We start from the raw sequence: 22,561 nt of genomic DNA on the forward strand, positions 1-22,561 counted from the left end.
ACATATACAAGAATGAGTACATATATAGTCACATTCTTGAACTATTCAGAATTAGGAGGATGAAGAACAAATACTTTAAATCTTGGGTGCACATTGACAAAATAATGCCATTGACAAAATAATGTTTCAGGGATTATGTTTCAACTTTTCAGAAAGAAAGAAAGAAAGAAAGAAAGAAATACAACAAATATACTGTATAGAAAGGTATTGGGATTTTTACTGCGCATGCGCGTGTGTTTGTATGTGAGTGTGTCCTGGGATCAATTGACATTATTTATAGCCATAAAATCTTTGCTTTTATCTTTTTTTACAAATACATACATACATTCTGCACATACATACATACATACATACCGTTGGAAGGTCCCATTGTGTTTACGTGTGACAATAGACCGACTAGCGTTATGGATACGTTGCCCCCTGCAGCCTTACAGTGTGTACTACATGGATTCTATTTATTTATATATTTATTTATTTTGAAAGAGGCGGTACTTCCGGCAAGCGTATTCGATGAGAATGAGTGTGCGTCTTACCTAATTCCCGGCAATATCGCCCAATTAAAATGAGCGTTGTGAACAACCCCGCCTCATATAATGATTTTAACCAATCGACCAACGCGTATCTGCCTTTTCGACGTTTTATTGGTTATGTTATAGACTCTTGACATGAACTGCAGCCAATCTTAGATAGAGACTGTGTCTATTTGCCCAATGGTTGCTGAGGACGTGGTGCATAAGCTTATAAATGACAAGGTGACAGGTTTACACGGTGCTCATTGACTCAAGTTTGTCTCCTGGTCTTTGTGTATTAAATAGGTGAGTCAAACGTTGTGGATACTAACTAGACGCACGACCAAAGGCAAATATCTGTTGATTTTGCTTTTGTGTTTGTTTTTTAGTCAGCCTCAATATATAAATTCTGTACCTAGCATGAATGTGTAAGACCTACTACGACCCTGTAGAGGGGGCTAACCGGCTAGCTGTGAATGTCGTTGACCGTTAAATGGGTTTAAAGCTCTCATGTCAAATATGTGTTCGCAGATAGTTTTTCCAGGAGTTTATTCGTAACCAAATAACTACACTCTAAGTCTGTTAACTCATGCGCTCCGGCCTAATGTTGAGCCCTGCCGTTTTGGAAGCAGTGGATAATGGACATTTAGCTTAAGGGTGGTCAAGGACAAAACGTCCCCGTCTGTGGCACGTCCTTTTTCTTTAAGCACTTTGTATCATTTGATGATCTCAATGGAAATCTAAATGTATCTGATGATGATGACCGTAACTCGTTGATATCGACGACTTTAAGCACCCGAGTAACTGGTTATCTAGAGCTGTCCCATGTAAGGATTGGCCTTGTGGTGGTCGTGTCTGTACAATCTGCAGCGTTGCTGTGATTTGGTATATTTTTGTTCTCTGTACCCATTCCCATCAGAAGGGCCTCTAAAACACCAACATCATTTTCTTTCCCTCTAATTTTGTTTGTGTTCGATAACATTGGCTATCCTTCAAAGAAGCTTGAGGGTCACCAGATCCATCTTTGATAACATGGGTCTAGATGTAAATAAATAAACCACACTACGTACTAATTAAAGACACAACTCACTATTATTAAAGTAATTATGCCTATGAATATCCACTGTTTACATATGAATACTATTCAGTAAAAAGTTCAGAAGTCTGCATGGTGATGTAGTGGTTGGCACTGTTGCCGTACATCTCCAGCGTTTGATTCCTGCCTCGGGTCTGTGTGCATGAATTTCTTCCCGTGCTTAATAGGTTACCTCTGGTTTCCTCCCACAGTTCAAAGACATGCAGATTGGGCTAATTGGTATTCCCAAAATTGTCCTTAAAGTATTAGTGTGTGTGTGTGTGTCCTGCGATGGATTGGCACCCTGTGCAGGGACTTCCCTGCCCTGTGCCCCATGTCTCCTGAGATGGGCTCCAGGCCCTCTGCGACCCCGTATGCAGAATATCGCAGCATAGATGATGATGATGAGTGAGAGAGATGAAAATTCAGAAACTCTGCTCCAATAAATGCCAAATATTTTTGCATCACCTGAAATTTTTTTATATAGATTGACTGTAGTTTTAAAAATGGTTTAGATGGTAAATGTTTTTTAAGCAACGAAAATCTCTTTTAAATAATTCTTCCATTCTGTAGTAATGTTACAACAGATTTTAAACATCAGCATGCATCAGAACATGTGCTCAGATCACCTCTGTAAAAGTTGTAAATGACACTAACATGTCGAACATTCTTTAATAATCCTTTTATCTCTTCTTTTAAAGCAGAGCTTTTAATCGTTGCGTGACTAATTGTATCATATTGATCTGAGCGATTGAATAATGTTAAAGTATTGGCCAATGTGACTTAATTTGTCAGCTCTTTGACATTTGCTTAATGTTTGAAACTTAACTGTGGCGGTTAAGCAATTTCTGGATGCTGCTATTATTTGTCCATCCAGACCCTCATTTATCTTGGGTGATTCTATCACAAGTGGACAGCACTACACTAAGCAAGGGTCTGAACAGGGTCAAAAGTGTCTTAGACAATCATTGTAAGTCGGTCACTTCCACTTATATGGCAGCATAACATCTAATGGGTCCTGATGCATCCATGACACCCAGGCTTGAAGAATCTAATGAAGAAAAATACCCAAGTAGTCTGTCAATATTAATGTGCCAATAATTGTACTGTGCCACAGAGAAAGCAAATTACTAGTAGCCCTATGCTTTACACTTGTTTCAAGGGCATTTAGTAACGATCATGAATTTGTAATTTCAGTGTAATGTAACCACGGAATATCCCACCACACTTTTTCATTTTAAGAATTGACATGATCTTCAAATGCTTTTGCCCATACACATTTTATCATCTTTTGTTTAATAAAATCGCCTTGACTATTCGACAGCAGGTTAGGGAATGTGCCATAGTCTGTTTCTTTGACCTTGACCTTCTTTTTTTTTTTTTTTCCCTTCAACCTTTTCAGGCTTCAGACATGTATGCCTGTGCCAAGTTTGTCACTGTCCCTACTGTGGTATGTATGCAGTGTATTGTTTCTAGTAACCCCTCAATATTTCATAATTACACATTTTTGTGCCTTTTGTTGACACAGAGAATGCAATCTGTGTGTTCAATATGTTTGGTCCTTGCCACACACAAGTAATTCTGTAAAATAAGCATTATAAATGTATGGCAAAATGCATGTATCCAAAAAATATTTAAAATAAATGCAAATAAATTGTCATCTTTGAAAAATCTGTCTTAAACCAAAAGGTTTTGCATATGTAAGCTCTTTCTTCCATTATGAACACAAGATGCCTTCAACTCAAGAACCACAAAATTTTTACCTGCATGGAAAGGGTAATGCAAAAATCCTATTAAATGCCATTAATTCCCTAACAAAAAAATCCCCAGTAAGTAGGAATGTGTGGAAGGCAAACAACTATACAGTAGTTTTAGTTCATTTGCAGAAAAGCACAAGCTGTCTGCAAGGTTGCAATGAAGAAGCAAAAGAAAGGTTGATGGCATACGTGGAAAATCAGTAATTATTGTTTTGTACCTTGTGGTCCAGGCCTCATGTGAAGATTGCTACGTAGCACTGCAAACTATGCTAAATACCACAACATTAAATAATATTAGATAATCTTTTTATACACCTTTCAGGGGACACCAGTCTAGCTCAGAGCACCACCAACACACATTCTGTCACATGGTGAGAATTACTAGTTAATGTAGACAGTCTGCCTCATGCCATTTTATCGGAGTGATACTACTGTATTAGCCAAGTAGCAGAAAATATTGGCCTAAAATAATGTTTGTGGCAAAACGGTAATAACCCCAAACATAAAAGGTTAAAGAAACACATCAGTATTTTGCATCGGCATCCCTCTCAATTTTAAATTTTAGAAAATCAATGGCTTTAATATACACAGATCAGCCATAACATTCTTGCCACATAACATTAACACATTAACATTGATTATCAATTGTATACCAGTAAACTAGTAACAGGATAATGGGCATCCAAGGTTTATTTATAACTCTGCGGAGCAAAGGCTAGTCTGTTGTGTCCAGTCATACATACTGTAAAAGCCAATGTAGTACGAAAAGTAAATTCTGGCCACAATAGAACGGCACTAGAACAAGAACTGCACCACAGCCCACCACCCCAGGGTCCAACAGGCAAAGAGTACAAGGCTGATCTGATCAAACATTCTTGGGATGCATTGGACAAAATCTAAACCATAAAGGACAAGAGGTCTTGTGGACTCGTGCCCTGTGGGGCCATACCTGCCCTGATGGCACAAGGGAGCCTTGGCACAGTGTTTTGTACTGTAATGTTATGGTAGCATGCTCAAACCTATGAATATTAAGTATGTAATGTGGATTAAAAAAAATTCAAAACTATTATCTACAGGTTTAATTTTAAAATATTTACATGCATGTTTTGCTTGCTTTATGCCTTTTGCTTATTTTCCTTGATAGGTGGCAATAATTGTGTAGTTGACTGTTTGGATGAAAATTGTTTTTCTCTTAACTCTAGGCTTATTTACATTTACTCTTGTTATTTCAGCTTCGTGGAAGCTCCAGATTACTGGCTCGGCCTGTCTCCGTGTCCATCTTAAACAGACCTGAAGCTAGAATTGAGCAGGTAAGGTACCTAATGCTGGATGGTGTGCACTTAGAGGGTGGTTTAAACATGGTTAATGAGTTACTAAGGGCACTTATTCTTTAGGCAACTCTCTTGCCTGTGAATGAGCCATCTTTTCTGAATCTGAGCCGAAGCTTTCAGACCAGCGCCGTTTCCAGAGACATTGACACTGCAGCCAAGTTTATTGGTGCTGGTGCTGCTACAGTGGGAGTTGCTGGATCAGGAGCAGGGATCGGGACAGTGTTTGGTAGTCTAATCATTGGCTATGCCAGGTATGTTTACATTTAAGGCATGAAAGATATTTAATGCATGTTCCTTTTAAGGAAAATAAATAAAACTAGAATAAGAAGAATCCAAAGTAAGGATTTTTGCTTGTCCTCAAGAATAGAACCTGTACAAGTTATAATTATAAATGGTGCCTTTTTTTCCACTGTGTCAGTTGAGTCAGGTTAAAGTCTCATGATAGTAACACAAAGTGGTTTGGCTTTCTTCTGCTTGTGATGAATTTTGCAGGTTTCCTCATGACCATTCTTTTAACTATTGTCTGCTGTTTTTTTTTTTTTTGTTTTTTTTTGTTTTTTCTTGACAGAAATCCATCCTTAAAACAACAGCTTTTCTCTTATGCCATCTTGGGTTTTGCCCTGTCTGAAGCAATGGGACTCTTCTGTCTGATGGTGGCATTCCTTATCCTGTTTGCCATGTAATTTAGACATCTGTACTTTGCCACGACCATCCGTCCAGGGATCAGAGTCTGAAGCAGAGCTCGCAGGGCTGTGGCTATTTCATTCCATCAAACTACTAGAACTATTTAGTTTCTCCCCTTCCTTTCCTCTATGAGGTTTTTATGTAATTTCTCACTACAGTTTGGGACAGTCAATAAATTGGCGAGATGACTTTCTGCCTTTGAATTCTTTTTATAATACCACATTAGGGGAAAAATCTTTTATACGGGGTCATGTATGCAAATTGAAACTGAAATGGTTGATTGTACAGCAGTCTAATGTTTTATGGCATGTGGTAACTGGTCCACTAATGTTAACTAAATTAATGGGTAAAGATTGTCAGCAACAATAAGTACAATGAAAAACTTATTTGATTAAAAAAATACTTTGTCTCCTTTTATACATGGAGAGGTTTTCCTAATAAAGTCATGCAGTTATGATTTCCTGCTCATCACAGCTGTAATGTGTGTATTTAAGTAAGCGTAAAAAAAAATATCAGCTTAAACCAATCTGCTCGTTCTCTTATGATCCCTCTCATGGTACTCTCAGCTTGCAGACCCCCCCACTCACTGTTTTTGCATGATCCTGTGTAAACTCTAAAGATTGTATATGGAATTTGCAAATTATCAGCAATTTCTGAAATGCACAAACTAGCCCTTCTTGTACCAACAGCCATGCACAAATAAGTCAGATCATTCTGTGTGATGTGAACAATAACAGTATTTAATTAAACTGTAAACAAGGCCTGTGCCTTGAAGGATTCATTGCACTGTTGCTTGTTTATCAGGATAAATAGAAGTTAATTTGCTGGAAGCAAGAAGCATAGACCTGAGGTCAAGGCCACAGCAATGCGGGAATGCTTACTTTTTGGCTCACACTCACTTTTGACCAGGATCATTACAAATGCACAATAATGCATATATTGCCTAATAAATCTTGTCGCCTAATAAATCTAATCGTATTAGATCTTTTTATCAACTTCAGCTCTTGTGAAAATTACAAGTTTTTAACTGGTATTTGCTGTGTATGTCGTGCAGGCCTTCTTTACCCAAGCGTATACCACTCATTGTTTTAGGGGGAAAAAATATTAAATAGATATTATTTTGACTATAACAGATACAAGATGAAACATATTGTACTATTTATTACAGAGTACGTTACTAAAATGTTTACCGAAGTAACTTTTTTGAAACCAGTTTAATTTTTGAAACTTTGCATAAAACTTGTGTTCCTGGTCAAAATTGACTGGTATAAAAAAAAAATTGAGACCAAAGGCCGAATGTACACAGAGAAAACTATATTACAAATATAATAGTGAACCTAAACACTATATGAACATATTTACAGTTTTAAAGTAGCTCTGCTGTTATTTCCAAGACCCCCCAGTTCCTGATGTTTCTTAGGAACACCATCAGCCAATTTGCCTGTGTGGACTTGCATGTTCCAGACATAACATGTCTTCACATCACATCATTATACTATACTTATATGGTTTGTCTGTTATATAATGCTTAAATGCATACCATCCCCTAAAATCGGTGAGATGCTTATTAACAATGATGTCAGGACCTGGTTTGTAAATAAGTGGCAGGTGCTCCACCCACTTCTGCCAAACTTCCCAGCTTGTCTCGTGGCCTTCGAGCTGCTCTTGTGTGGTGGTCATCAAAGCTAATCACTCATGACAAGATAGGGAAGGTCTGCAAAGACATTGTACCATGAAAAATTGCCTGACCAGTGTCCATAACCCATAAACTGGATGCAGATTTGTTGCGGGATCTTTAGACGCCACACAAAATCAACACACCCACGTGGACGTCAATATTCACAGAGTTTACCTCTTCCCAGGTGTTTCCATAAACCCTTCTTCCTTCTCCAGGTTTGTCATGTCCATGGCAGTGGTTACAATGGAGTGCGTAAGGAAAAGTTGAAAACTGGACTTGGTATTATCCACTCAGGATATGGCATATCGGGTTAGGGTTCATTTCCATTTTTGGATGAAAGGAGACCACAACTTGAGATGGGTCTTCCTCCTCAGGTTATACTCTGTCATCCTCAACCTCTGTCACTTCCTCCTCTAAACCCTCCTTACTGTCAACATAGTTTCTTTCTGCCTGATCATTGTCACTGTCAAATATAATTGCACAGCTTCATGTGCAGTATATCTCTTTGCCATCAAGCTGCCAAAGACTGGACTGTGAGAAAGGCCTCAAAAAGCATTATATACCAGAGCTGCTATAAAGTTGTATGATTGAAACACACTTTCAGTATTGTTTTACAACAGGTGGGGTAAAAATTATGTTGTCGATAGGTTCCAATGCGGGTTGCCATGAAAGCCAAAAAGGGCATAACGTGTGTGTGTGTTTCTGCTCAAAGACACCTGCATGTTTAGGTGTGGGAAAGGAGTGTAGAAATGTGCTTGAACTCTGTTTCATACACTAAATTTAGTCTTACCTATTCATTTCCAATGACCAGTCATTTTTGACTGGGAACACCATGGGTGTATAAAAGTTAAAAAGTAAAACACATAAAAGTTAGCTGTAAAACACATTTTTATTAAAAATATTTCTAATTCATTTTGTGTGTACAAATGGGATGTGTGAACAGAGCCATTGCACCTCATGAGAAATGGATAAAATTTACTGCACTTTTTAGAAAAGAAACTTGTAAATCCAACAGATTTGACCAGAACACAACATGTGGGTTACGTTTACATTTAGCAGGCGCTCTTATCCAGAGCGACTTACATTTTTATCTCATGATACATCTAAGCAGTTGAGGGTTAAGGGCCTTGCTAAAGGGCCCAACAGTGGCAACTTGGTGGTTGTGGGGTTTGAACCTGGGATATTCTGAACCGTAGACTAATGCCTTAACCACTGAGCTGCTTAATTGTTGTTTAAACAATTAAAGTGACTATAAAGTTTCATGCAATGTTACAATATTTTGTTAAAAGATGAGTTGGCTATTGTCAATGAGCTAAGACAGATGGCATGAGACACATGGTCAAACTCTTTGAGAAGGGCCATAAATCCCATCACTAGTAAACATGTCTCTGCCTACATCGATCAGGAAATATGACAGTCTTAATAAATGTCCCAAATGCCCACGTATGCCACATTAACCCCACAATATGCATGAACTTCTTGTTCTTGTTGAACAGTCCCTCTTGGGACATTTGATTGACTGTATTGGCCCTTTGAGTCAATAAGCTCAACTTGGACTACACCAAAAAAAAAAAAAAAAAAAAACATGATTCAGCACTACTGTAATCAATAACCTATACTACTACATTATAAAGATTACAGTGTAACAGCTATGGACAAAATCTAATGGATATAGATTGATCAGTTATAACAATAAAACCACCTGCCTTATATTCTTTAGCCTCATGCACCTTGCTTCCAAAACAGCTCTGATCCATGAAGGCATATACACTACAAGACCTCTGAATGTGTGCTGTGGTAATTGGCACCAAGATGTTAGAAGTAGATCCTTTGAGCCCAGTAAATTGCAAGGTGGGTCCTCAGCACATCCCACAGGTGCTCAATTGGAGTGGCTTCAAAATTCAATGGTGGAAATAGTTAGATTGTGAAAGCAGCAACCAGCATGGGAAAACTACCAGATGTGTGTGAAATGTATGTACATGTACATATTCCTTATATTTATATTCTATTTTATTAGCATTATGATTTGAAAAGTTTGACTGCAGCCTCTGCTTCACTTGGTGGCGGTAGATCACTTCAGCCAACCAACAAAATGTCAAAGAAGGTAAAGCTTGGTTTGGCTTCTTAAGGAAATTATAAATAATGCTGTAAATCAATCTACAAATCTGCAAAATAGAAAAACACCCAACAGGGAACTGTGAGAGTTGTGGAAAAGAAGACAATTCCACTTATGCAATTGTAATAAATAATGAGAAAGAATGCAAAAGACTAGTTAAATCAGTAAATGATAAAATAAAGCTACCCATTAAAAGAATTATTAGGGTCAAAGAAAGCATAGAGATAGAGAACAGAATTTGTCTAGGTTTATTCCCCTGCAAATCGACCGTTCCACACGCCAGCCTAGTAGGTGGTGGTATTGCGCTTTCCAGTTGGCTTGCCACCCGACATAAAACCTGTCAAGAAGAAGACGACGACTCAGCTCAGGTTGGCTCTCTGCCCTCGCCAAAATGGCGGTGTGGTTGACAGCTTTACCCCAGGATTTACATCTGCTGTTGCTAAATCTTCCAGAAACGAAATAAAATAAAATTTAAGCTTTGTTAATTTCATTTAAAACCCGGATATTCTCTGTTTTTCGATTAATTTTGGTTAAATTTTTGTATTTATTTGGCAAGAAAAATATATTTGAACACAACTGTTGAAGCCTATTTTATCTTGAATTGCTACGACATTATTGTATGTTTTCAAATGTAAAAAAAAAAAAAAATGCCCTTTTTTTCAGTGGCTCCATCCCTAACGGTGGCCTACGCTTCATGTGAGTGCACTGCATACGATGTGAATTAATAACCTGATACAGTTTCTTGAGCACACTAGTCAGTGTGTGTCAGAAGGTGGCGGTATTGGGATTTTTTTTCTCCTTACTAGAAGGAAGTAAACGACAATAGCCATGAGAAGACTAACCGGAGGTGAACACAGAGCGACGCTGGAGTGCTTTAGTTAGAAAGGTGTGGCTTCCCCCCCTCAATATGTGTTATACGTGTAATTTAAATTAATTGCTTGTCAGGGTAGAGTGATTTTATCTAACAACGTCATCACAGAAACGAAATGCTTCAGACAAACAACGAAACGAAACTAGCAAGGATGCCGTAGAAATGGTTTCTCTTCGTGTCGTTGTGACGATACAGTAACGCCAGCTGCCTGAGGGAAGAGAAATCGAAATCTATCGAAGGAAATCAGGTTGAACTGACAGTTCGAAATCCCACAGCTGAGATACGATGGCGGATGACGTTACAGATGCAGCTGTGACGACTAGTCACGGCAACGGAGCTCAGATGTTACCGAGTTTGGGTCACTTTTTACCGTCCTCGCCTCCTCCCGCGGTGGCTGCAGAGACCGGCCTGGCTGCAGCGTCCCCGGGCGTAGCGTACCACATCACCTCGGACATGGACAGCCAGGAGAGCGGCGTCGTGAACACAACCGGCTCGGTGCTACCACCAGCCGTGCCACCATCTCTGCCGCCGAGCATCGGCCTGGGGCTAACCGGAGCTCCGGCGAATCTGGCTGGTGCGGGACTTCTGTCTCAGATTCACGCCACGTCCTGGGACCCTACCCTAAGCACCGATTGGGACAACGAGAAAGCGTCGCAGCAGTGCATCCTGCGGATAAAAAGGTAATTCTGGCGTAATGTTAACATGCTAGCCTAGCTAGCCGACCTGGGATACTTCTAGTTAATCGTACGTTCCTCCCTGTAATGTAAAATAATAATGTATTTCCCATTTCCTAATTTTTTTAAGCGTCATAATACCGTTTCTTTTAAAAATGCCTTGCATATCTAAACTTTATCGTAATAATTAACTTAGTAATCAATACGTTTATATAAATAAATAAATAAATCACTAATTTATGTTATCATGTACCACTGATGCCAGGTGTGAGTTGAAATCACCATTTAGGGTAAATTTTACAAACACTACTCACTTCAAGGCTTATTTTGATCGATTAACACGATTTGAAAACGAGTTTTAAAATGTGACTAAAAAGTTGCTTCATAATAACGTTAAATATCAAAGAAAGAAAGTAAAACTTGGAGAGAAATACAGCAGGACTAAATATAAGAGTAGTGTCGTGTTTTCTAAACAAGCTAAACTCTTCATGACTAGCCCCTTAGCCACTTAGCTCGCAAGCTAGTTTATTGTATTTTAATCATATATGTGTTGTTTTGGATTATCCTAGCTACCTTGCCACCTAACCTCTAGATACGGTATACTTCGGTCAAATTGTATTATTAGTAACTAGGATAAGCACGTTCAAGCCATCTTTTTTCTAACTAGCTAGGAGCACATTAGCACGCAGTTTAAATGAACACGCTGCTGTCGTCATAGTTAACTGTTTGAGTTATTCAGTGAGACTTGGAGTCGACTCAAATAAAAAGAGTTGATTCAGCAGACTGGAATTCTAAATAAAGAAAGAGCATTCTCTTTATGTTGCCACCTCGGATGAGTAAAGGTTTTGTCATTTATCTTTTCGACCACAATATCGTATTATGTACTTTTAAGGTTGTATCGTCATGTAATATTTTTGGGCTCAATAACTAAAACCAAAGTGGCTTCTTTGTAACTACTATGGTGTATTAAATAATGCCAGAACTTCAATAAAAATTAGGGGCTGCTGATAGTGTTGCTAGTTCACAGCTTGCAAGTCAAAGATTAATTTCAGATTTTTTTTTTCCCTTTTTCCAATTGTTTGAAAGGCAATGAGCATACTGAGCATTTATTTTTATTTTTTAAGTTTTATTTTCACAATATGTTGTGTCCACTACACTGGACAACAGAAGTTAGTATATCGGAAAACGAACCATGAAGACAACAAGGAAATTACAAAGAAAATATCAAGAATCAGTGTGAACTTTGACTGCAACTAACACATCATTGTTAGTGTGGTGTTTGTATTTTGGAACTTTTTAGTGGTGCATGCGAAGCGAAGCATTACTATTTTTATCTCTGGCATATTTTTCTTTTTTTTCATTACAAAAGTTTGGCACATAACTAGTACCGCACCGTTTGTTGTAGACCCATGAATGAGGTGTCAAATCGTGCGCCTTATTCGGGAATGGGGTGCTATGACTTTTTTTAAGGGGTGACTTTTCTATCTTAACATTGAGACCAACATCAGCTATGACATCATAGATATGACATCGTAGCTATGTCTATGATGCCACGGCAAGCACCACTCACATTTTCTTCAGAAAATGTGCCTCCTAGTATGTATTTCTTGGTTATGGGGTATGATATTTCAAGAAGCAATTCCCCTTCTTTGAAACACAAAGAAAGATCTTACACTTAGTGCACATGTTTTTTGCTGTTACATTCAGATCTGTGACACCTGGATGCATGTGCTTCATCCACCATTTTTGGAAGATGGATGGCTCCATAGTTGCAGCAAAATTCTCTCTGCCTCTGAAAGTGACTCCCTTCCTGCTTACTCACTCACTCATATTCTATACCGCTTTATCCTGTATTCAGGGTCGCGGAGACCTGGAGCCTATCCCAGGAGGCTTAGAGCACGAGGCAGGGTACACCCTGGACAGGGTGCCAATCCATCGTAGGGCACACATACACACACTCACACACCCATTCACACACTATGGGCAATTTGGAATGTCAATTAACCTCCCTGTGGGAGGAAACCGGAGTACCTGGAGGAAACCCACCAAGCACGGGGAGAACATGCAAACTCTATGCACACAGTGACGGGAATCGAGCCTGGCCGGGAAGCAAACCCGGATCCTGGAGGCGCAAGGCGTCAGTGCTAACCACTACACCACAGTGCCGCCTCCCTTCCTGCTTACGATATTAATTTTGGTAATAATTACAGCTTCTCCACTAAGGAGGACATTTTATAAATGCTCACTTATCATGGAAAAACATTCATACATTTAAATTAGAAAATTAATTAAAGTGTTTTAGAGATTCATGTAAAATAAAACAACAACATTTCAATAAAATAAAAAGGATTAAGCACTTTCTTTTCTTCTTCCCATAAAATGTCCTGATGGCGATAGATGCTATTTTCCTAAAGGAGGAAGAGGAAGTTCCCAAAGCCCCACCCCTATAAATCTGGTATCATTTAAAAAGTCCTGAATGCCCTCTTTAAAGCACAAGAGGAATTAATTAGGTAGCATGCAGGATATGGGAGATATTCAAGTTTACAAATGTCCTCTAGAGAGGGCAAATTCTCTTTCTCTGAGATTTTGTCCCCTAGAGAGGGCAAAATCTTTCTCTGAGATTTTCAAAATAGTTTTTTCTGTTTCCTTTTAGCCAATTTGAGTTGTTGAAATATTTTTGGGAGAGGTCCATCTGTTTACGTTAGTTCCCATTGAGTGCAATCCTAGAAACTAAAATAATTTTTTTCATCTAGATTTACAGCATTTTACAGAAACTCTTATCCAGAGTGACCTACATTTTTATCTCATCGTATATCTTGTGGTTGCCTCAGGAAGAGCATACAGCATAAAATGTTTTGCAGATCAGATGGTTCAACGTGGCGACCCATCAACGGGAACAGCCAAAAGTCTAACAACACATTTAGCGGTTGAGGGTTAAGGCCCCTCTGCTCAACAGTGGCAACTTGGTGGTGGGGTTTGAACCTGGGACCTTCCGATGATTAGTCCAGCATGTTAACCACCGCTGCCCTAGATAAATTCTTTTTTTAAATAGTCCATGGTAGAATCCTTTAGTTTTATTGTAATTGTGAATAGTTTTACCTCATATGCAATGAGAAACTGCAGTGCATTTTAGGCTAATTAATCCATTTTTAATGCTCTTTATTTAGACGTGGGCTTAAGATTGGTGGATGAATTAAAGTACAGTATCTCGTAACGTTTTTAAACAGTCTACCTAGTAATGTCAGGCTTTACTTTTAAAGCTCATGAGCATAAAGGGTTGGGTAGGCTGCTCCAGGTGTGTGATGGAGAACTGTTAAATAAGAGTAGAGTAAATCTTAAATTTTAAAGTTCCTTCTGCATGTTTTATTTCAACACTTCTGTTCAGTCCTGTCATCTTTCTAGCCTTATGACTACTCTGTGTGTTTGGACTGTTCTTATCAGCTCATCCAACTAGTATATAATGGGGTTTAGGTCAATGTTCTGTGATGATCATGTCAAAAGTTTTATTCAGTGGTCCCTAAGAAATTTTTCCATGAACAAAGCTAATGTGTGTTATTGTTGTCCTGCTGGAAGATCCACCTCTGACCCAATAACTTCTTGGCCCATAACATTGAGTGAGTCTAGTTTAGTTAAAGTTTAAATCCCAGCAATTTACACATCTATCTACTTAATAAATGTTAGAGGTGTAATGATAATCTCCAGTCACATTTTGGTTCAGTTTATGATACATGTCTCACAATATGTTTTAACTCTAAATCCTTTTTAGGTCGAGATTTTAAACAATTCAAAACGGTGTGCAACTTTTGTCTGTATAGAATTAATCAAAAAATATGCTACAAACAGCTGTTTAATATTATAGACAAATAAAGACATTTCTTAATTATCCCTTAATTTTCTGACCTCCACATCTTTTTTTGGGGCACAGAGGTGGTGGTGTCAACTGAAGAGCTAATGATTTTTCTTTTTTTCTCTCTCTCTCTTCGGTGACCTTACAACGTATACGGCTCACACTTGTTATGTACTCTGTATATTTAAATTCTAAAATGATCATGTCGACAATGTGAATTGCACATTTTTGTCATGCACATTTGCTTGGTGATTTACTGTGTTGTGATTGCATCCCTATTAAACGTAAAAATACAAAAGGATTGTGCAAGAACGTTGGTGGAGTTTTTGTTCATTATTTGTAGTGAAAAGTAAAGCAACCAGGACCCCAGAGAGAAGTCATCTCTATGCTAAATTCAGGCAGAGGTACAGTAACTGTGAGGCTGCAGCAAATGATTGTCAGCAAGCCTAGCAAGATCCCTTGAAATTATAGTAGTGTGGGCAAGTTGATATACAGTTTTGCCAATTGTCAATGAATGTACATTTTAAAGATCGTCATGGTTCCAAATGAAAACGTGTGAACTACTATCTGTATTCTGTGTAAGGAACATTAACATGTGTTCATTTCAGACTTGTTTGTTGTTGTTGTTGTTGTTGTTATTTTTTGCTGCTGTTGTGGCCACTTTAGGGATCTGCAGTTTGACCCTGAGCTCAGGTCATTGATTGTATTTATGTCTCTGTGTGCATGTGAGTTACCACCCACCTTGCAAACACATAGCGGTTAAGTAAACTGACTTCAATAAATTGCCTTAGGTGAGCACCAAATGTCTACTGTTCTCATGATAGGCTCTGGATCCATTGTGACTCTGAATTGGATAAGGCAGTTACTGAAGAATGAATGGTATTGCATTGTTAAACACTACCATGTCACCAAGGAGGTGCCTGCCTGATAGGGACTTCTACAACAGGAAAAAGAAAGGAACTATGGACCTTTTGTCCACGAGAGGGTGGTTATTTTCATAATGACTTTATGTTCTTTGTTTTTATCCCCATACAGAGACATCATGTCCATCTATAAGGAACCACCTCCTGGCATGTTTGTGGTTCCTGATCCTCATGATATGACCAAGGTGAGCTTTGAGTGATTAATATTTATAAAGAAACTTGATGTCTTGGAATGTAAATGAGGGTGACTGACACAAGGAAGAAACCTGCTACTACAGATTCAAAATGATTGTTAGATCTTAAATTTTTAATCCAAATTAACGGAAAACAGTTGTTTTGCAAGATAAACATTTGTGTTGCAAGACAATAATGGTTTTGACTGTTTTAAGCTTTGAAATAAATATTTAACCCGGGAAGCACAAGTTCCCATTATGACCTACAGTATATTTTAATATTCACATCTACCAAAATTTTGCATTCTTTGATGTACTTGTTTACAACCACTCATATGTATGTGGAAAGTACATTCCATGAGTACATTCATGGAAGTTGAGAAGTTGGTGGGAATCATGAGTACCATCAGTAACGGACATTCTTACCTTCTGCAGATCCATGCGCTAATCACAGGTCCCTTTGACACACCATATGAAGGTGGCTTCTTTCTCTTCCTATTCCGTTGCCCCCCTGACTACCCAATCCATCCCCCACGTGTCAAACTTATCACCACTGGACACAACACAGTGCGTTTCAACCCCAACTTTTACCGCAATGGAAAAGTTTGCCTTAGCATTCTCGGGTAAGTGTTTACACTCCACCACATGGCATAACAGTCTAGTAAGTTTTGATTTGGTATTGTTTTCTTATGCTTTAATAATATGTAAAAAATAATAATAATTAAAAATAGAAAGCATTTCGAGCCCAGAAAAGCTTTGATTTAAAGCAATAGCACATATACAGGATAATTTGAAGTCTATTTCTGGTGGGTAGGAGTACTGTATGTCTTTTAATAATGCTGAAAATCTTGGTCCAGGAACTACACAAGCTGTCTGTATGACTGGTTTCCACCTGTAATGCAACAAATAGCTTTAACACATTCTTTAGGTGATAAACTAGCATACAAGCTTCATCTGTTTGTCTAATATTTTAATGTCTTTGTGTCATACATTTGATACTTAGCACGTGGACTGGGCCAGCATGGAGCCCTGCTCAGAGCATCTCCTCAGTCCTAATCTCCATCCAGTCCCTAATGACGGAAAACCCGTACCACAATGAGCCAGGCTTTGAGCAGGTACGTATGGCTTTCCAACACCGGGGTATATGCATAATATTTTGGTTTATCAGACTAATTAGGGCCCATGCACTATCGGGTGCGCAGGACCCTCTGTTTTCCCAAGGATTTTTTTTTCCACAATTTGGGGCTTTTTTGGGGTTTTAATATGCTCAAAAACTCATTGGCAGACAGTTTGGAATCTGCTGCCATTATGATGACTGAGGGTCACGTGGCACGGGGCCATCAGGGGCCCTCACACTCAACTCAACAGAAACTCAGTTATTTTGGGTTGTTTACCAAAACGCACCCGATGGATTTTGATAGACTCCTGGGAAATTTATACGTTTGCCACCACCTGAGCCCATGTGAACTAAAGACACAGAGGATGCAGAATTGAAGAGGGATTTTTGATACCTCAAACAGGTCAGCCCTGATATTGCCTTTAACCTGCGCTGAAAAATGGTTAATAACTTTGTGTGGCATTATATTGAGTGACATCACATCCAGTGACATCATAGTGATATGCCTATTCTACACACGTACCCATCACAAATGTTAACACAAACGCACACATCTCTCTCTTTCTCTCTCACACTCACACACAAACACAGCTGGGGGGCGTTGATTACATTACTGATTATTACATGTTAAAAGTAATCAGATTACTAATTACGATAGTTTCACGTTACTTTGAAAAGTTCTGTCACGGTGTGCGCCTGTGATGGGCGTCGCCTCAACCTGTTGTCGCTCCTCGCTCGCTCCGTAGGCTTCCTACGTAGGCGCGGAGGAGTGAGGCCGCCAGATCGGGGAGGTTGGCACTAATTAATGTTTTTCTGTCTGAAGTTTTCTCCCAATTAAAAAGTCCCCCCATTTTTTTTCCCTTCCTCCCTCCTTTAACCCTTCTCCTTTCCTGTTTTTCCTAAATAAAATGACCCCTTAAGACCTCTCCTCGTGTACGTGATTAAAGCGTATGCTCATTAACTGATGCTGCCATGCAAAACGTGATTTTTAAATGCATTGTGATTAATTTTTAAACACTACATTTGTAAAGCTAGTAAAAAAGTTAATAACATTGGTAACTGTTATTAAATTATATCCATTTAAAATTTAATGTGTTACATTACTGCGTTATCAGGAAAAGTAATTAGATGACAGAAACGTATTACACAATACTGTGTTATACCCAATTCAGTTCGGAGCAATATCAATTTTGTCTCATGCGAGTCACCATATCCGAACAAAAGGTGAATGATTTACTGTGCTCCAGTCAGAAGCACCTGTAAATTTGAATTGTTTAAATTTTTTTTTTGATTATTGGTTTCTGTATTTGTTAGGAGAGGCATCCAGGAGATAGCAAGAACTACAACGAGTGCATCCGACATGAGACAATGCGTGTGGCTGTCTGTGATATGTTGGAAGGGAAAGTGCCATGTCCTGAGGCCCTGTGGTTAGTAACAATACACACACACACACACACACACCATTAGGTTTATAACTATTTGGATTGTAGACCTTTAGCATTAATTCAAGGGTTGTACATTGCCTTAACTGGAGTTTATTTCAAGTGATGTGTTTGAATTTGGTAGCTGTTTGTGATTAATTAAGTGAGTGAACTCTGTGCTTATTGATGACATAACTGCTGATTGAAGTAGCAGGTTGAATTCAGAAGTGTATAGAAATGTATTTTCTGCTCACATTCAGTTAACCAGTAGGATTGACTTCACAGTACAGATGGTTAATGGCATGAAGTATTCCATGAAAGCAACCCAAGGCAAAGAAATGGACTTTAACCCAGCTGGGCATGTTTTTTACTTCCTGAAGAGACAACTTAGGGCAGAAAGAACAATAAACAAGCAGCAATTAAAGAAGTACTGCAGTAAAGGCCTGGCAAAGAACCTTAAGGGAGGAAACTCAGCATATGATGAAGTCAGTGGGTTCCCGACTTAGGGTAATGGACTGCTAAGGATTTCCATCCACAGGATTACTGCTTACTGCTTTTTTCTTAGATTTCTTTTTCTTTAATGCGTCACCCTGTGTAAACTCTAGACTGTTATGCATGGAAATTTCAAATGGTTAGCAGTTCTAGAAATACTTAAAGCGAGCTCATCTAGCCTCAGCAATTATAAAAAGGCAAAAATACTGAGATCACATTTCCCCCATTCTGATGGTTGGTGTAAACATTGACCTGTTTTATAAAGAAAATAAAATCCTTGACATAAAGTTGCAAACAAAGATAGAAACTTTTTCACACAGATCAGTCATAACCACCTGCTTAATGCGGTGTACGTTTCTATTGTGCGCCAGAAATTGCTCTACCCAGTCAAGGCCCCAGCCAAGACTCCACAAGACCACTGAAAGTTAAAAGTGTGCTTTCTTAGCTGTGGTGTGTGGCAGCAAGACATGCAGGAGATTCTTTAAATCCTGTTAGATGTGAGGTGGACCTGTAATGGCTCATTCATGGAATTCAAGTCAACACTTTGAGCTCCTTGTCATCTTCTTGAACCCACCCCTAATTTTTTGCAGTGTGGCAGTGTGCATAAAGAAGTGTTTAGGTAGATGGTTGAAGGGAACTTGTGCCAATATTTCTCAGAACATTGCACTGCGTCTGCCAGCTTGTCTTCTTCCTATAGTGCATTCTGGTACCTTCTCTTCCCACAGTAACACAACAGGCTATCCAAATAATGTAAAAGAAAATGTGATTGAACAGACCAGGCCATCTTCTCTATTGCGCTATGGTCCAGCTTTGATGATCACATGCCCTTTGTAGGTTATTTCAACAATGGACAGGGGTCAGTATGTAGTGCTCTGAAGCTACACAGCAAACGGTGATGAACCATGTTCTCACAACTCTCTGTCGTAGACCTAACTTTTTTTTTTGGCAATTTTTGCTACAGTAGCTCATCTACTGTAGACCAGACGAGCTTGCCTGTACTCCTAATCGCATCAGTGAGCCTTAGTCGCACATTACCTGATCACTGGTTCACCACTTGTTCTTCCTTTAACCACTTTTGGTAGGTACCAACCGCAGCATACTAGAAACAGCCCGCACAACCTGCAATTTTATCATTGTATAAGATGCAGACCTCAAACAAGTTCAGTAAACAGTCAGTTACTTTGCAACCCACAGCACCCAAAAGATCCGCTGTCAATGTCCTGGTACACGACCTCAGTCCCTGCGGAGCCACATCCTAAGTGGCTCCACAATTGCACAAATGGAACCTACACAATATACTCTTTACTCTTGCAATAAAAATGTTTTGTGTTGTAATGTTATGGCTGAATGTGTATTTATTTGGAGATATTTTATCAATCATAGATTTGTGGTTAATTGGACTAAATTGAAGCTACACGTACTGTATTGCCACAGATTTATAGTGCTACTGTATCATTGGCATGCTCAGAGGAACTGTAGTAATGCATTAAAAATGTTTTTTGAGTACCATACTGGGTAAATGCCCGGTGCCTATCTATTTGCTGAACAAAACTTAAGAAAAAGAGATTACAAATATCCGTCTGGTTTTCGTGGTTAGAGAAATCGCTTTTTGTTTAAATTAAAAAATAATTCCTTATTCTGTTTTTCAGGAGTGTAATGGAAAAGTCTTTCTTGGAGTACTATGACTTCTATGAAGGTGTTTGCAAGGAACGTCTTCACTTACAAGGAAAAAACATGCAGGTATTGTGTATAGGTATCTATTTGAATCGTGCTTTGGAATTGAGCAAAATAAAGAACTGTAAAAAAAAAAAAAAAAAAAAAAAAACAGCCCTTCTTAGCTTTATTAAATAAAAGATTATCATCTTATGACAGCATGTCCATTAATTTTATTCCTCCCATACTACACACATTTGTCAGCAATTTAAAAATTAAACTAACTGGGTTACTGTTCAGAAGGTTGGCACTTCAAGGCTAGCTCCACTAATTTGCTGTTGCGGGCCCTTTAGCAAGGCTCTTAACCCTGTCTATTCCAAGAGCACCGTATCATGTCTGACTCCAATCCCCAAGCTGCGATATGTAAAGAAATATTTTTACTGTGACGCATGTATACATGTATGTGTGACTAATAAAGGCTTGAATAAAAGCTTTCATTTTTTTTAAATATCCTTTTTTTGTATTTGATTATAGTATAGTTATTACCTGTACATACAACTTGTCATGTTACAGGAAAATATTAAATCCCTTTTTTGATATATATCAATCTTTGATGCTAAATATGCATCTCTTTTCAAAACAACTTACTATATTAATAATTACAGACCTTTCATGCTGTTCATGTGGAACATTGACCATGCAAGTAACACTGCAAGTTGTTGGGCTACATTAATTTACTGATTAAATTTTAAAATCTTAAAAAACCTAAAAGTATTTTTTAGTCTAATTTAGCATATCCACAAAAATTGGCTTAGTAAATGAATGTTGTCCTTCATTGGGAAATTAATCAATAAAAAAGGTAAAACGTAATTGGTAGTAATGACTGTAGATGGTAGTGTTTGACTTTTTTGAGAGTTTAAACAGATAGAAAAAGTAGAAAAAGATTGAATGTCAACATTACAACTGAGAAAACAAAAGAAGGTTGCATGTATAAAGGCAATAAAAAAAAAAGATGCGTCCTGCCTTTTTTTTTTATATACATTTTAATAATTTTATTATTTTATCTGTGACAGGCAATGTCTGCAAAACTAAAACCAAATGTTTGTTTGGTATACATCTTCATTTGTGTCTTAAATGTAGGCAAACATTTGCTTATAACAGTTCCTGCTTTTGCTCTGTCTAGGATCCCTTTGGAGAGAAGAGAGGCAGTTTTGACTACCAGGGTCTGTTGGCACGGCTTGGTGCCACACAAAGGCGATTGCGGGAAAAATGCCCTCCTGAGGACAATGATGGAGACTCAGATTCTGACACCAGCTCATCTGGAACAGACCCGGACAGTCAGGGCAGCTCCCAGCCGTAGGGTGCCCCCTATGGGCACAGTGAAAGTATGAGAAAGCAATTGTGTTTTCCAGCTCCTGTGGACGCTTTTTAACAAGTAAAACGCAGAGCCCCGAGAGAAGTTTCGGAGTCTGCTGATTAGCACAGGATTAGTCTAGTTCCTGTTTCTTTTGGTTGGTCTGTTTTTCCTCTCCTTCTCTGCAAGCCAGTGGTTGCCTCTTTTCTTCGCTGAGGGAGAGATGTCAAGTGAGGTGTGGGAATGGGACTACAAGATGTAATGCAAGTGTGTGATGCTATACATGTCGGCAGTTCAGCACACACTCTGCTTATTGGAGCACATGTGTTTCTTTCAACCCTCTTAAAATTCACTCTACCTGATTGTCATGCATACACTGCAGGTAAAATAAGAGCTACTGGCACCTCAATTCTGAGTAGGCCATCATACATTCTAGTGCTCTGGTACCACTACAGCAATCAGTTTCCTGGTCTTATTTCTGTTCACTTAATGTCTTCACATAACCTCAGCATTTATTCATTGAACCATTAAAAATATTTTGAAAATTATGAATGGAGTCATAATTTTGACATGAATTCATAATGAATTACCTGGTCTAAGAAAAAAAAGCTGATGCAACTATAAAATAAATGTAAATACTTAAATATTGTGCATAGAAAATCTTTATTTTACTTTTAATTGTGCATCAAATGCTATTGGAAAAACTTGGTATGTTGATATATTTTGGTCAGTAAGCTGATTGGCTAATGATTTGGGTTTTATGTTCCAGATGGGGTGAGTTGTTCTATTTGTATTTTGTTTGTACAGTCAAAGAACCTTATTTCTGTTGTTTAGCCTAATTAAATATGTTGGTTGAATAAGATATAAGGGTTCTCCTTTGTTTGTA

The 22,561-nt window shown here is 38.4% G+C and overlaps 2 protein-coding genes across 2 annotated transcripts; both read left to right on the plus strand.

The window, feature by feature from the left end:
- Positions 1-712: 712 nt before the first annotated feature.
- On the plus strand, positions 713-5,545 carry atp5mc1 (ATP synthase membrane subunit c locus 1). The gene is made up of 5 exons (XM_053515438.1): positions 713-815; positions 2,987-3,034; positions 4,574-4,651; positions 4,736-4,923; positions 5,241-5,545. The coding sequence occupies exons 2-5, from the start codon at positions 2,996-2,998 to the stop codon at positions 5,353-5,355; spliced, it is 420 nt and encodes a 139-aa protein (XP_053371413.1). The 5' UTR covers positions 713-815; positions 2,987-2,995; the 3' UTR covers positions 5,356-5,545.
- Positions 5,546-9,950: 4,405 nt separating this feature from the next.
- Positions 9,951-22,223, plus strand: ube2z (ubiquitin-conjugating enzyme E2Z). Its single transcript, XM_053514813.1, has 7 exons — positions 9,951-10,701; positions 15,578-15,650; positions 16,074-16,261; positions 16,642-16,753; positions 18,070-18,182; positions 20,318-20,408; positions 21,505-22,223. The coding sequence occupies exons 1-7, from the start codon at positions 10,307-10,309 to the stop codon at positions 21,679-21,681; spliced, it is 1,149 nt and encodes a 382-aa protein (XP_053370788.1). The 5' UTR covers positions 9,951-10,306; the 3' UTR covers positions 21,682-22,223.
- Positions 22,224-22,561: the final 338 nt, after the last annotated feature.

This window comes from Clarias gariepinus, chromosome 16 (genome assembly GCF_024256425.1).
Source record: "Clarias gariepinus isolate MV-2021 ecotype Netherlands chromosome 16, CGAR_prim_01v2, whole genome shotgun sequence".
Classification (NCBI taxonomy): Eukaryota; Metazoa; Chordata; class Actinopteri; order Siluriformes; family Clariidae; genus Clarias; species Clarias gariepinus.